Source organism: Salmo salar, chromosome 24 (assembly GCF_965601325.2).
Source record: "Salmo salar chromosome 24, fSalSal1, whole genome shotgun sequence".
Classification (NCBI taxonomy): Eukaryota; Metazoa; Chordata; class Actinopteri; order Salmoniformes; family Salmonidae; genus Salmo; species Salmo salar.
The window spans coordinates 35,695,836-35,711,815 of record NC_138314.1 but is presented as its reverse complement, the minus strand read 5'-3'; the positions used below and the strand labels follow the sequence as shown (position 1 = coordinate 35,711,815).

Sequence of the window (15,980 nt, the reverse complement as noted above, 5' to 3'; positions counted from 1 at the left end):
TCACCGGGATCCATTGGTCCAGACGAGACAACTGTCACCTATCAGCAAGTGCTATACAAGAAAGACCTAGGCACTTGTAGGGCAGACCCCGAAGATACTCTTCTAATCAACTGTATTCAAGAAGTTCCTCTGTGTTGTCTTAGGAATTCAGCATTCTCTGTGTCACACCTCTGGGAAGCATGTAGGTCTGACTGGAGGTTAACTTTACAGTAATACTATTGGTCAACAACTCAGCTTTGGAATGCAAACAACTCAGATAGATATAAAAGTTTCTTAGATGAATTGTTCTTTCTGTTATTTATACAGTTAAGATGGCGCCGAAGAGGATGGCTGACGTTTTACATGCCGTAAGCAATTGTGCTATTTTGTTCATTTTTTATTATTATTATTATTTAATTTATTTTGTACATAATGTTGCTGCTACCGTCTCTTATGACCGAAAATAACTTCTGGACATCAGAACTGGGATTACTCACCACAAACTGGAAGAATCTATTTCCTTTAACTTCACTAAGATAGGGGGCAGCATTCAGAATTTTGGATGAAAAGCGTGCCCAAACTAAACTGCCTGCTACTCAGGTCCAGAAGCTAGGATATGCATATAATTGGTAGATTTGGATAGAAAACACTCTAAAGTTTCCAAAACTCTTACGATAATGTCTGTGAGTATAACAGAACTCATATGGCAGGCAAAAACCTGAGACAAATCCAACCAGGAAGTGGGAAATCTGAGGTTTGTAGTTTTTTTAAGTGATTGCCTATCCAATATCCTGTGTCTGTGGGGTCAGATTGCACTTCCTAAGGATTTCAGTACATGTCAACAGTCTTTAGAAGTTGTTTCAGTCTTGTATTGTGAAAGGGGATCGAATAAGAGCTGTTTCAACAAGTGGTCAAGCTGAAAGACATTAGTTTAGTCTCGCATGTGGCCGTGAGTGTGACGCTCGTTCTCTTTCCTTTCTAATGACAATGGAATTGTCCGGTTGGAATATTATTGAAGATTTATGATAAAAACATCCTAAAGATTAATTACATACATCGTTTGACATGTTTCTGCTAACTTTAATGGAACTTTTTTGACTTTTCGTCTGGACTTTGTGCCTGTGCTTTGTGCATTTGGATTACTGTACTAAACGCGCGAACAAAAAGGAGGTATTTGGACATAAAGATTAATTTTATCGAAAAAAACAAACATTTATTGTCTAACATGGAGACCTGGGAGTGCCATCAGATGAAGATCATCAAAGGTAAGTGATTAATTTTAACGCTATTTCTGTCTTTTGTGACACCTCTCCTTGGTTGGAAAATGGCTGTATGGTTTTCTGTGGCTAGGCGCTAACCTAACATAATCGCATGGTGTGCTTTCGCTGTAAAGCCTTTTTGAAATCGGACACAGCGGCTGGATTAACAAGAAGTTTATCTTTAATCCTATGTATAACACCTGTATCTTTCATCAATGTTTATGATGAGAATTTTTGTAATTTGATGCGGCTCTCTGCAATTTCACCGGATGTTTGTTTGAGACAATGCATTTCTGAACATAACGCACCAATTTCAAATGAGATTTTTGGACATAAAGATGAACTTTATCAAACAAAACACACATTTATTGTCTAACATGGAGAACTGGGAGTGCCATCCGGTGAAGATCATCAAAGGTTAGTGATTCATTTTAACGCTATTTCTGACTTTTATGACACCTCTCCTTCTTTGGAAAATGGCTGTATGGTTTTCTGTGGCTAGGCGCTGACCTAACATAATCGCATGGTGTGCTTTCGCCGTAAAGCCTTTTGAAATCGGACACTGTGGTTGGATTAACAAGAAGCTTATCTTTAAAATGGTGTATAACACTTGTATGTTTGAGGAATGTTAATTATGAGATTTCTGTTGTTTGAATTTGGCCCCCTGGAATTTCACTGGCTGTTGACGAGGTGGGACGCTCACGTCCCGAACGATCCCAGAGAAGTTAACGAGTCCGACGAGAAAGATATACTGCTCTCCCGGGAACAGGCCCAGATCCCCGTCATTTGTATGAAGAAAAGATGGAGGAAAAGAGGATGCAGATCGGGCGTAGCCATGAAGAGCTTTGAAAGGCTGGTCATGGCTCACATCAACAACATCCTCCTGCATACCCTAGACCAACTCCAATTTTCATACCGCCCCAACAGATCCACAGATGACGCAATCTCAATCGCACTCCACACTGCCCTTTCCCACCTGGACAAAAGGGACACCTATGTAAGAATGCTGTTCATTGACTACAGCTCAGCGTTCAACATCATAGTGTCCACGAAGCTCATCACTAGGCTAAGGACCCTGGGACTACACACCTCCCTCTGTAACTGGATCCTGGACTTCTGACGGGCCACCCCCACGTGGTAAGGGTAGCCAACAACATGTCTTCCACACTGATTCTCAACACTGGGGCACCTCAGGGCTGTGTACTTAGTCCCCTCCTGTATTCCCTGTTCACCCACGACTGCGTGGCCAAACACGACTCCAACAACATCATTAAGTTTGCTGACGACACAACAGTGGCAGGCCTGATCACTGATAACAATGAGACAGCCTATAGGGAGGAGGTCAGAGAACTGACAGTGTGGTGCCAGGACAACAACCTTTCCCTCAATGTGAGCAAGACAAAGGAGCAGATCCTGGACTACAGGAAAAGGAGGGCCGAACAGGTCCCCATTAACATCCACAGGGCTGTAGTGGAGCGGGTCGAGAGTTTCAAGTTCCTTGGTGTCCACATCACCAACAATATGTCATGGTCCAAACACACCAAGACAGTCGTGAAGAGGGCACGACAACACCTTTTCCCCCTCAGGAGACTGAAAAGATTTGTTCTGGGTCCCCAGATCCTCAAAAGGTTTGACAGCTGGACCATTAAGAGCATCCTGAGCGGTTGCATCACCGCCTGGTATGGCAACTGCTCGGTATCTGACCGTAAGGTGCTACAGAGGGTAGTACGTACGGCCCAGTACATCACTGGGCCAAGCTTCCTGCAATCCAGGACCTATATACTAGGCGGTGTCAGAGGAAAGCCCATAAAATTGTTAAAGACTCCAGTCACCCAAGTCATAGACTCTTTTCTCTGCTACCGCACGGCAAGCGGTACAGGAGCACCAAGTCTAGGACCAAAAGGCTCCTTAACAGCTTCTACCCTCAAGCCATAAGACTGCTGAACAATTAATCAAATGGCCACCCGGACTATTATATTGAACCCCCCTTCCATTTGTTTTGCACACTTCTGCTACTTGCTGTTTATTATCTATGCATAGTCACTTTACCCCTACCTACAAATTACCTCTAACCTGTAACCCCACACACGGTACCCCCGCACACGGTACCCTCTGTATATAGCCTCGTTATTGTTATGTTATCGTGTTACTGTTTATACGTTTTTTCTTTAGTCTATTTAGTAAATGTTTTGTTAACTCTTCTTGACCTGCACTGTGTCACGCCCTGATCTGTTTCACCTGTCCTTGTGATTGTCTCCACCCCTGCTCCAGTTGTCACCCATCTTCCCCATTATCCCCTGTGTATTTATACCTGTGTTCTCTGTTTGTCTGTTGCCAGTTCATCTTGTTTGTCAAGTTAACCAGCATTTTTCTCAGCTCCTGCTTTTCCCCAGTCTCTCTTTTCTCGCCCTCCTGGTTTTGACCCTTGCCTGTCCGGACTCTGAGCCCGCCTGCCTGACCCCTGTGCCTGCCCCTGACCCTGAGCCTGCCTGCCGTCCTGTACCTTTGCCCCACCACTCTGGATAATCGACCCCTGCCTGCCTTGACCTGTTGTTTGCCTGCCCCTGTTACTGTAATACACATTGTTACTTCAACACAGTCTGCACTTGGGTCTTACCTGAAACGTTATACACTGTTTGTTAAGGGCTTGTAAGTAAGCACTTCAAGGTAAGGTCTACACTTGTTGTATTCGGTGCATGTGACAAATAAAGTTTGATTTGATTTGTTCCTGACCTGCTGAGATACAGTCTTTCTTTCTCTCTCCACCCCAAGGACTCTTGGGGCATGGCCTTCCAGGCTATGATTTCTCTCTGTTATACTCTGACCATGCTTAGAACAATGCCTTGTAATGCTTGTTCATGTTATTTTTTAACTTAAACTTTATGCCTTGTATTTAGAATCCATTCTCAGACATTTCTTCACTGCATATTATTGGCTAATTGCTTAGTCTTATCATGAGTCGCATGTGAGGTATTTATAATATCATACATGGTAAATATTACTACACAATGTGATAGAATCAACAACCATAGAGGAAGCACAAAAAAGAGATCGTGGATTTTTCCAAACACAGCCTTTACTACAGTACACAGCACACTATCATACTGTAGGCCCCATGCTATCTAAAACAGAGCTATCAATTATAGATAGGCATGACCCACAGAGACAGAGGGAATGATAGTCATTCCCCTGTTTTCTACTCCTCCTCCTGTCTAGCCTGTGGTAAAGAGAACAGCCTTGTTCACCAGTACGAGAGTGTGTAAAATGTATAAATAAAAGGAAAGACATGTCATCTCATCAGCCCTGAAGATTTCCACAGCTAAACGCTGCGTCTCCGGAAGACATCAATTACCAGCGCCACGCTGATGAATTCAGCGCCCCCCCCCCCCCCCCCCCCCAATTCTGTAATGACGAAGACTGTTTGTTTATCGTATCATTCAGCTGTTTATCCCCTTATCACATCGTCTGAATTACTATCATTACAACCCAACGCTTCAAAGACTCACTGATGACAGGATTGTGGAACGCTCACACAGCCTGCAACGCGCTTCAATCCAACACTTTACCAAAGGGGAAATTAACATAGTCAAAGCGTTCAAATATTCTGAACGGTACAGGTTATACTCACAGATTACAGAGGGTACATGTATATATACAAATATTCAGGTGAAATATGTCAAATACAGAGCTCGGTGAAACGTCTAAATAAAGTATAGACCATTTAGTGTGGAGTGGTGCTTGTGCACACATGCTCTGGAGGGCATGAGTCCTGCAGGGTTTATGTGTGTCTGGCTTGTTTAAAACCAGTTTATAGGGTCAGGGCCATGGCAAGCCATTTCCTCTGTTCAGTCATTAAGCCCCAGTAGGCTTCACATCCTGACACCTGTGTGCCCTAAAGGAGCAGGGAGCAGGCAGAGATATGGATGTACAGTAGGAAACTACAGCAGACGTTTACTAGGCCTGCTGGCTGGGGGGAGGAGAGTGAATAGTAACACTACAGTGGATGTGTGTACGCCGGACTAACACTCAGGGCTTGGATGGGTCGATGAACCTAAACACACACACACGCACAAGGATAAACACACACACGCACAGGGATAAACACTCACACACATATACACAGGGATAAACACACACACACTAGACAAGATGCAAACGCAATCCCCCTCTCTTCCTCCGAACCCCACCAAGTCTCCTTCTCTCCCCTACCGTCAGGCTGGCTGAAGAAAATCCACTATCTCTGCTCTCTTTCTACTAACCTTTCGAATGATAGCCGCTAGGGGAATGACAGTCGCTAGGGGAATGACAGCCGCTAGGGGAATGACAGCCGCTAGGGGAATTGACAGCCGCTAGGGGAATTGACAGCCGCTAGGGGAATGACAGCCGCTAGGGGAATGACAGCCGCTAGGGGAATGACAGCCGCTAGGGGAATGACAGCCGCTAGGGGAATTGACAGCCGCTAGGGGAATGACAGCCGCTAGGGGAATGACAGCCGCTAGGGGAATGACAGCCGCTAGGGGAATTGACAGCCGCTAGGGGAATGACAGCCGCTAGGGGAATGACAGCCGCTAGGGGAATGACAGCCGCTAGGGGAATGACAGCCGCTAGGGGAATGACAGCCGCTAGGGGAATGACAGCCACTAGGGGAATTGACACCAAGACAGACATCTCGACGAACATGAAGGTAAACTCTCCTTTTTTCTCTCATCTCTTCCCCCCTCTCCTCCTCCTGGTTTTCCTCCTTGATATGTGAGAGGGTTTTAACCTCTCCAGCAGCTGGGGTTTTCCCCTCTGCAGGCCTTGCTTGGTATGCTGTGTGTGTGTGGTGTGTGTGTGTGTGTGTGTGTGTGTGTGTGTGTGTGTGTGTGTGTGTGTGTGTGTGTGTGTGTGTGTGTGTGTGTGTGTGTGTGTGTGTGTGTGTGTGTGTGTCTGTGGTTTGTAGGTTTTGACTCTGGAGAAGATGGGCAATCAGAGGGGAGGGCTGGAAGACTGATAAGGAGTGTAGGCAGGCAGAGTCTATCTGACCCGACCCTTCACAAGCTGCAGAGCCCTGTCCCTCACAGGGAGGCCTTCTGTCTGGACTGACTCAGCCCTGGCTCACCCAGCAGGGGGCAGGGAGGGGTGAGGTTGGCTGCTATTATTGATCACACAAACCAGTCCAAGTGCCAATCATTATCATGACAACATTCAACAGCGATACACAGAATATGCACTCACTTTCATTTCAGCTGTGTTGGCATACACATGTCAGCATTGAGTCAGTCAGAACAATGCAAAGAGAACCAACCTCTGAGTTTTGTTCAAACAAGACTGGGAAAGACTTTGTTTGTATGATTGTTTCTTGGAGAGGGCTGGTCTGTATGGTAGAGAGAGGGCTGGTCTGTGTGGTAGAGAGAGGGCTGGTCTGTGTGGTAGAGAGAGGGCTGGTCTGTTGGTAGAGAGAGGGCTGGTCTGTGTGGTAGAGAGAGGGCTGGTCTGTGTGGTAGAGAGAGGGCTGGTCTGTGTGGTAGAGAGAGGGCTGGTCTGTGTGGTAGAGTGAGGGCTGGTCTGTGTGGTAGAGAGAGGGCTGGTCTGTGTGGTAGAGAGAGGCAGGCGCCTGACTGAAGAAAGCAGGTGTCACAGAGTGGGTAGAGGAAGCGCTGAAGCCCTGGGCTAGTGACTGAATGCCCACACACCCCACACCCACACCCCACACAGACACACCCACACACCCACCCACACACACACACACCCACACACACACACACACACACACACACACACACACACACACACACACACACACACACACCACACACACACACACACACAACCCAAACAGTCAGAGAGAGCAGCAACAGAACAACATCAAAGACTGCTGCAGAACACGGAGCGGGAGAGCTGACACTGTTAACAACGACGGGTACAGAGGTTCACAAGGATGAAGAGGAGGAGGCTGGGAGACTGGCGCGGCGTTCTCACCCCGCCAACAACACCGTCTGCCTGCCAGCGAAGAGGAGAGGAGCCGAGGCGGCACGGGGGAAATTAACGGGGCACAAACGCTCCCAGTCAAAAGTGACATGACCTTTTGATTTTGTCACCGACTGCCATGTCTACCTCTGCACTGAGGAGAACCTGCCAGGCACAGCAGACGCCCTCTCTCCCTCTCTCCCTCTCTCCTTTTTGTCTAGCTCTCTGTTTTTGGGGCAGGGCACTGTGGAGGTTTTCCTTTGGTTTGAGTGAAGATAAGCGGGGCCAGGCTGCCTCTCATCCTTCTCCTCTTCATCAAAATATGGGCTGGCCGGTGGGTGAGAGGCAGAGAGAGAGAGAGCGGCAGAGAGGCAGAGAGAGACAGAGAAAGAGAGAGAGAGAGAGAGAGAGAGAGAGAGAGAGAGAGAGAGAGAGAGAGAGAGAGAGAGAGAGAGAGAGAGAGAGAGAGAGAGAGAGAGAGATCACCGGTATGTTTCTGCACCATGACAGCTCATGCTATAATGAACACCTCCACAACATCTGGTAAAGAGTTTTCCGGGCTAGTGGCTCGACAGTGCCGGTCGGTCTTCCAAGGACGGTCATCCAGGCCTACAGCTTTTCCATTGCAGCTGAGCTGTCACCCGCTTGACTGAGCCCAGCCACCCGGCAACCCGCCCCAGCAATAACCCAGAGACAGAACCCACCAAACGGTTCCACGTTTCCAGGATGGGAAATGGGTGACTTCACACTTTAGAGGTAATAGTGATGTTAGTGATGGTGGTGGTAGTGGTGCTGGTGGTAGTGGTGCTGGTAATATTGGTGCTGGTTGTAGTGGTACTGGTGTTGGTAAGTGTGGTGCTGGTATAAGTGGTGCTGGTGGTATTGGTGCTGGTATTTGTGGTGCTGGTGGTAATGGTGCTGGTATTAGTGGTACTGGTAGAATTGGTGCTGGTGCAGGTGGTAGTGGTGCTGGCAGGGGTGCTGGCGGTACTGGTGGTAGTGGTGCTGGTCGTTGTGGTGCTGGTGATATTGGTGCTGGTAGTATTGGTGCTGCTTAGAGTGGTGCTGGTGGTAGTGGTGCTGGTGTTATTGGTGCTGGTAGTATTGGTGCTGGTTAGAGTGGTGCTGGTAGTATTGGTGCTGGTGGTAGTGATGCTGGTGATATTGGTGCTGGTAGTATTGGTGCTGGTTAGAGTGGTGCTGGTATTAAAAAAGCAAAGGGCCAGTTTGTAAGCTTGAACAGCTTTCCATTTTTAAGTAACTACGAGTTCCATACTTTTCAACTGCAATGCGAATGGCAAACAATGATGCTGTGGCATTGGTCAGACTAACTGTCTGTAGCTGTAATGATGTCTTAAGACCTTGTCTCCACAACTTTAATCTCTCCCTCCACCTCTCCTGTCATAGCTCACATGGCCCAGCAGTGCCTACTATGTTAATCATAACTTTCCTCCATAACAAGCCACACACCTCCTTGGAGAGGGTCACACACAGGTCACCTAATGGTGCAACAGTTGACAGACATGATAACAGGGTTAGAGGTCAGAGGACGACAGTTTAAAAGCAGGGGTCAGTGACATTGTTGCTACACCAGCCTTTAATAGCTGGTCTAAGGTCAGCTTTTCTGTTCAGCACGTCAACTGGTCAAGGTTCAGGCATGGCTAGGGAGAATTGACCTAAGAGCACCAGTGACCCTGAGGTGAAAATTACAGCATGTAGAAATACAGTGACTGTTTGCCCCCCCTACAGAATGGGTAACACTGACTCAAAACAAACAGACACACCAGTTGTTGTATGCATGAAGAGCTGTCTGTCTGTCTGTCTGTCTGTCTGCCTGCCTGCCTGCCTGCCTGCCTGCCTGCCTGCCTGCCTGCCTGCCTGCCTGCCTGCCTGCCTGCCTGCCTGCCTGCCTGACTGACTGACTGACTGACTGACTGACTGACAGTGTGAAGACAGCAGCCGAGCCCAGGTGGGAGATGCAGGGTGATAAACTCCTAGAATGACCCTTACAACATGTCACAGCTCCTCAACCATCACAAAGAGAGGAAAGGAGGAGGTGGGGCAGCCTCATCACATTCAGTTTCACCTATCCTCAGCAACTAATATCACACGCCAAGACAAGAGACTGCTGATTTTCTACAGAGGACATATTTTGTGCCAGCTATAGTGCATGTTCCCTCAGTGCAACTATCTCAGAAGTAAGGTGGGGATAAATGTTAAACAATTAAACAAATGTTCCTGTACATACAGTACACTCCCTATATAACAAACAAGCACACACACTAACAAATGCCCACACACACACACTCATGCAGACACAAGCACAAAGACACGTGCATGTCCACACACACACACACTTTTTTTACATTTACATTTTAGTCATTTAGCAGACGCTCTTATCCAGAGCGACTTACAGTAGTGAATGCATAGATTTCATACATTTTTTTTTCTGTGCTGGCCCCCCGTGGGAATCGAACCCACAACCCTGGTGTTGCAAACACCATGCTCTACCAACTGAGACACACACACACACACACACACACACACACACACACACACACCACACACACACACACACACACACACACACACACACACACACACACACACACACACACACACACACACACACACACACACACACACACACACACCACACACACACACCCACACACACACACACACACACACACACACACACACACACACACACACACACACACACACACCACACACACACACACACACACACACACACACACACACACACACACACAGACTCCATCCCCGGAGTTGATAATGAACAAACTTCCCTTCTTTTAGGGACTGTGTGTGAGTGGAGTGGAGTGCTGTGGCTCATCGTGGAATTGAGGCTAGATCAGTGGCTTGGACTAATTGGAAGCAGACCTGTGTGTTTGTTTACTGTGGCGGAGAGCGGACCCCCCCAGCTCCACTATTAACCCTCCACCATCTAGTCCCTCCAGCCCCCCTGTCCCCCCAGCCCCACCATTACTGCTATGGAGGTAAATAAATAATGAAATCCTTTTTTTTGTGTCTAATGTTTTTGGTCAAGCAATGCCGCCATCTACAGGGGGACATGTACAGAGCATTGACACAGAGGCCGAAACGCAGAAATACACTAGCAACTATGCTCCATGATGTGCATACTGTTATGTATGTCTCCTTTCCATTTTTAAGAGATACCTTCCACTAGCTTCCGTTGAAAAATACATTTATTGGTTGCTATTAATTGTGACCCAGCTACAACGTCTGCACTGGCAAAACACATCTACTGTATGCCTGAAAAACACATCTATGCCTGAAAAACACATCTATGGCAGAAAAACACATATATGGCTGAAAAACACATATATGCCTGAAAAACACATCTATGGCTGCTTTTCCTCTCCATCTGCCATGAGTGTTGCTGTAGAAAACATGAAATAACGTCCAATAAATTCCTAATTCTCTGGTAATACTAAAACTAGTAGATTCACAGCAACATTCATTAAATCCTGCTCTATATATTTCCAATTCAAGGCCATGAGAAATTCATTCTACTTGTTTTCATTGTTTTAACGGCTATCTGTTCTAAATCCCGCATATTCTTGTTAACTGCACACTCATGAAAAATGAGGTAATATATTTTGAGGGGGAAATGCAGACTCTTCCCTGTGCATTCTAAGGTAGTCTGGAAACACACTTATTAAAATGAATCACTTCATTGTTCACGCTCGCACCACTCTCTCACGACTCTCCAGGTGCACCTCGGCAATGATTAAAACATGTCCACTTCTCCGTGACATTGCTTTGACACTGTTTAATTGGAATAAGAGATAAAAAATACATGAATTAAATAAATATACAACCAGGTAAGTGGCATAACGTTGCTCAAGGTGACAAGCTATTATGTCCTCTCTTTGCCTCAAAATATGCAAAGGAAGAATTTGGGAGCGATTCTTCAAAGTTCAAGGCACTTGGCATGTCTCATTCAGAAACGCAGTAGACAGAATTTCCCTCAGTGTCTATTTCTTGGTTGTATTATTTTGGGATTATTTTAATTATTCAATTCTTCTTTACTATATCCAGAGGGAACGTGCCAATTAAATAAGTCCACTCCTTAGTCCTTTCCTGTTACCTCCAAGTTTACAGAATTTTTTTACAAATGATTTTGTTTAAATGCATTTACAATAATGGTCTCTAAGAACAAACACATTGTATATTTTCTATGTAGGGGTTTTGTATCTATTGTCATTAGTAAATGTGTCATTATATTTATGATTAAATCCATATCTATTGAAATGAGATGAAATAAATGATTGACAGAAATGTGTGTGAGACGTAAACGCTTGCCGTATGGGACAATTAAGGGGGCAGAACAGCGTAGGGATACATGACAGGGACACTCACCACATCTTGCCTGGTGTCCTTCCCCGAAGAGATGAGGATATAGTTCCAGGCCAGCGGCAGCAACAGAACCAGAGGAATCATGTAGAGTTCAAAGTTCCACACCACCAGAACAAAGACCTGCACAGAGAGAGAGAGAGAGAGAGAGAGAGAGAGAGAGAAAATTCAATTGAATTGAGAGAGAGAGAGAGAGAGAGAGAAAGAGAGAGAGAGAGAGAGAGAGAGAGAGAGAGAGAGAATTGAAGATCGATAGAGAGAAAAACTTAGGAACTTATGTAGCAGAGACCTGCAATGACACTTGCACACACAATCACATAATACACATAAACATGAAAGCAATACCACACACAGACCCATACGTAAGATACTATGACAGCTAATGCAACAGAAGAATGACTTAAATGGACGGCCATGGTGACAAAACAGGACCCCTGAACCCTGGGCTGGGACAGGGCCATCTTCATCTGAGGATGAGGAAGATGAGTATTGGCAGTCACAACGTTCCCTCTCCACGCCAATCATCCATCATCCACAGGCCTGAGGTCACTTTCTGTTTCAAGCACAATTAGTTCAAATGACCTTCACCCTCAACCCAGCACCTGACCAGCCACACCATGAGCCGCTAACCCTGTCACCCCACTCCAAGATGCCCATAACCCTGTCACCCCAGCTCCAAATACCCCTATTCCACTTCCATAGTCAGCTGTTCCATTGCTCCCCTCTCTACACCTTAACTCTCATCCTAACAAAAAAAAAGCATAATTCCAGAACTGAGCGCCCCCAAACCTGCGTAGTACCGAGTCTTTTGCAACCCGAACATAAATTAGCACGATCCTTTGAAAATGAAATGCTTAAGGAGACATAATTCACAAACACTAAATGGTTGATAGTCCACTTTTGTGAAAGTATAGATAAAGTACAGATAAAATAGATGACCTATTTCTCTTTATATCTCATAATTTCACAAAATGTTAAATACGTCCTCCGACATTGCTATTTTTGATGAAGAAGATCAATGTAGAAAAGACATAACTGAAATGTGAAAAAAATGCAATCCATGTAAATATATGTTATACATGAACATATTTTCCGACAATGCATATTAATCAAACTCAAGGATGCAAACGTTCATTATTTCAAGTCCATAGAAAAAGTCTTGAAATATGGGATGGGAGAAATGGGTTTTCAAAATTAATTACATCTGCAACAAATGCATTTCTAATAGATCGCTATAGTTTTAAAGGTAAACTTTCACTGACAATGAAAATATGTTTTTAAAACACTAAACAGCTGTGGTCACACCTTGTATAGTCAATGATGATATATGCATGATAAAGCTATACGTTTGGTTGAATAAAGTACATTTGAATCCAGGAAAGTGCTGATGATGAGAGATGTTAGCCTCTCATGGAGCAGCTGAGGAGTTGGTGGATACATAGTGGATGTGTACGTCCTCACCTTCTCTGTCCTCCGTATTAACAGACTATAGGACTTGATGAAAAAAAGCTTCAACATCTTCCCCCCTACTGACCAACAAAGCCAATCCCTGTCCTCCTGCTGCCTCCCTCTACAACCCCTGCCCTAACACTAGTGTACTGGATCAGGTGTGTTGTACTATACTGGACTCTCTTTCTCTCCCCGTGGATCATCATCCTACACCTTAAAGCCCCAGAACCCAATGCACACATGCTCACGCATGCCAGGCGCACACACCTAGAAATTCATGTATAATTTAGCACCACAGCTAAGATATAAAAAAAAATTATACCTCTTTCTCTGTCTTTAATAAAGGTCTGTTAAGGGAATTGGAAGAATAATCTTCAATAATTCATGAGTGCTTACTAGCAAAATCCAGTACCTGTCTTAATATTTCAATATCTTTACGTGAGCTGACACCAACCTGGCTGAGTGAGAGCTGACACTATACTGGCTGGGTGAGAGCTGACACTATACTAGCTTAGTGAGAACTGACACCATACTGGCTGAGTGAGAGCTGACACCATACTAGCTGAGTGAGAGCTGACACCATACTAGCTTAGTGAGAGCTGACACCATACTGGCTGAGTGAGAGCTGACACCATACTAGCTGAGTGAGAGCTGACACCATACTAGCTGAGTGAGAGCTGACACCATACTGGCTGAGTGTGAGCTGACACCATACTGGCTGAGTGTGAGCTGACACCGTACTAGCTGAGTGAGAGCTGACACTATACTGGCTGAGTGTGAGCTGACACCATACTAGCTGAGTGAGAGCTGACACCATACTAGCTGAGTGAGAGCTGACACTATACTGGCTGAGTGAGAGCTGACACTATACTGGCTGAGTGTGAGCTGACGCTATAATGGCTGAGTGTGAGCTGACACTATACTGGCTGAATGTGAGCTGACACCGTACTGGCTGAGTGTGAGCTGACACCGTACTAGCTGAGTGAGAGCTGACACTATACTGGCTGAGTGTGAGCTGACACCATACTGGCTGAGTGTGAGCTGACACTATACTGGCTGAGTGTGAGCTGACACTATACTGGCTGAGTGTGAGCTGACACTATACTGGCTGAGTGTGAGCTGACACTATACTAGCTTAGTGAGAGCTGCCACCATACTGGCTGAGTGAGAGCTGACACCATACTAGCTGAGTGAGAGCTGACACCATACTAGCTGAGTGAGAGCTGACACCATACTAGCTTAGTGAGAGCTGACACCATACTGGCTGAGTGAGAGCTGACACCATACTAGCTGAGTGAGAGCTGACACCATACTGGCTGAGTGAGAGCTGACACCATACTAGCTGAGTGAGAGCTGACACCATACTGGCTGAGTGTGAGCTGACACCATACTGGCTGAGTGTGAGCTGACACCGTACTAGCTGAGTGAGAGCTGACACTATACTGGCTGAGTGTGAGCTGACACCATACTAGCTGAGTGAGAGCTGACACTATACTGGCTGAGTGTGAGCTGACACTATAATGGCTGAGTGTGAGCTGACACTATACTGGCTCAGTGTGAGCTGACACCATACTAGCTGAGTGAGAGCTGACACTATACTGGCTGAGTGTGAGCTGACACCATACTGGCTGAGTGAGAGCTGACACCATACTGGCTGAGTGTGAGCTGACACTATACTGGCTGAGTGTGAGCTGACACTATACTGGCTCAGTGTGAGCTGACACCATACTAGCTGAGTGAGAACTGACACTATACTGGCTGAGTGTGAGCTGACACTATACTGGCTGAGTGTGAGCTGACACCATACTAGCTGAGTGAGAGCTGACGCTATACTGGCTGAGTGTGAGCTGACACTATACTGGCAGAGTGAGAGCTGACACTATACTGGCAGAGTGAGAGCTGACACTATACTGGCTGAGTGTGAGCTGACACTATACTGGCAGAGTGAGAGCTGACACTATACTGGCTGAGTGTGAGCTGACACTATACTGGCAGAGTGAGAGCTGACACTATACTGGCTGGGTGAGAGCTGACACTATACTGGCTGAGTGAGAGCTGACACCATACTTGCTGAGTGAGAGCTGACACCATACTGGCTGAGTGAGATCTGACACCATACTGGCTGAGTGAGAACTGACACCATACTGGCTGAGTGTGAGCTGACACCATACTGGCTGAGTGAGAGCTGACACTATACTGGCTGAGTGTGAGCTGACACCATACTGGCTGAGTGTGAGCTGACACTATACTGGCTGAGTGTGAGCTGACACTATACTGGCTGAGTGAGAGCTGACACCATACTGGCTAGGTGAGTGCTCAGCATTCTATGGCGTTCTCTCTCTAGCACTCCCGCTCTAGACACAGTCTAACGCCAGAACATAAATGGAACCGCACTCACTCACTCATCTACTGTACCGTACCACCACACAGATAAACAATGATTCCTCTGGTCTTTTTACACTGAAGCACTGCAGACCATATCAAACTGAGCCCTGTGTATTTCAGCAAACAGACCATATCATACTGAGCCCTGTGTATTTAAGCAAAACAGGAAAAATGTACTTCCAAAACAAATACAATTTAGTTCTATTTTGTCTATAGACTTTACCAAAATATACATATATTTTGGCTTTACCAAAATATACAGTACCAGTCAAAAGTTTGGACACACACACCACACACCATGGTGTGTCAGTCCATGGTTTTTCCTTTATTTTTACTATTTTCTACATTGTAGAATAAGAGTGAAGACATCAAAACTATGAAATAACACATATGGAATTATGTAGTAACCAAAAAAGTGTTAAACAAATCAAAATATATTTTATATATGACATTCTTCAAAGTAGCCACGCTTTGCCTTGATGAAAGCTTTGCACACTCTTGGCATTCGCTCAACCAGCTTCATGAGGTAGTTACCTGGAATGCATTTCAATTAAC

The 15,980-nt window shown here is 45.8% G+C and overlaps 1 protein-coding gene across 1 annotated transcript in view; it reads right to left on the bottom strand.

Annotated features, from left to right (window-relative positions):
- LOC106585748 (multiple C2 and transmembrane domain-containing protein 1) overlaps positions 1–15,980 on the bottom strand; it is a 153,435-nt gene that overhangs the window by 47,539 nt on the left and 89,916 nt on the right. The window contains exon 15 of the mRNA XM_045707019.2: positions 11,598–11,714. Within this exon, the coding sequence (XP_045562975.2) occupies positions 11,598–11,714 (117 nt within the window). The remainder of the gene's footprint in view (positions 1–11,597; positions 11,715–15,980) is intronic.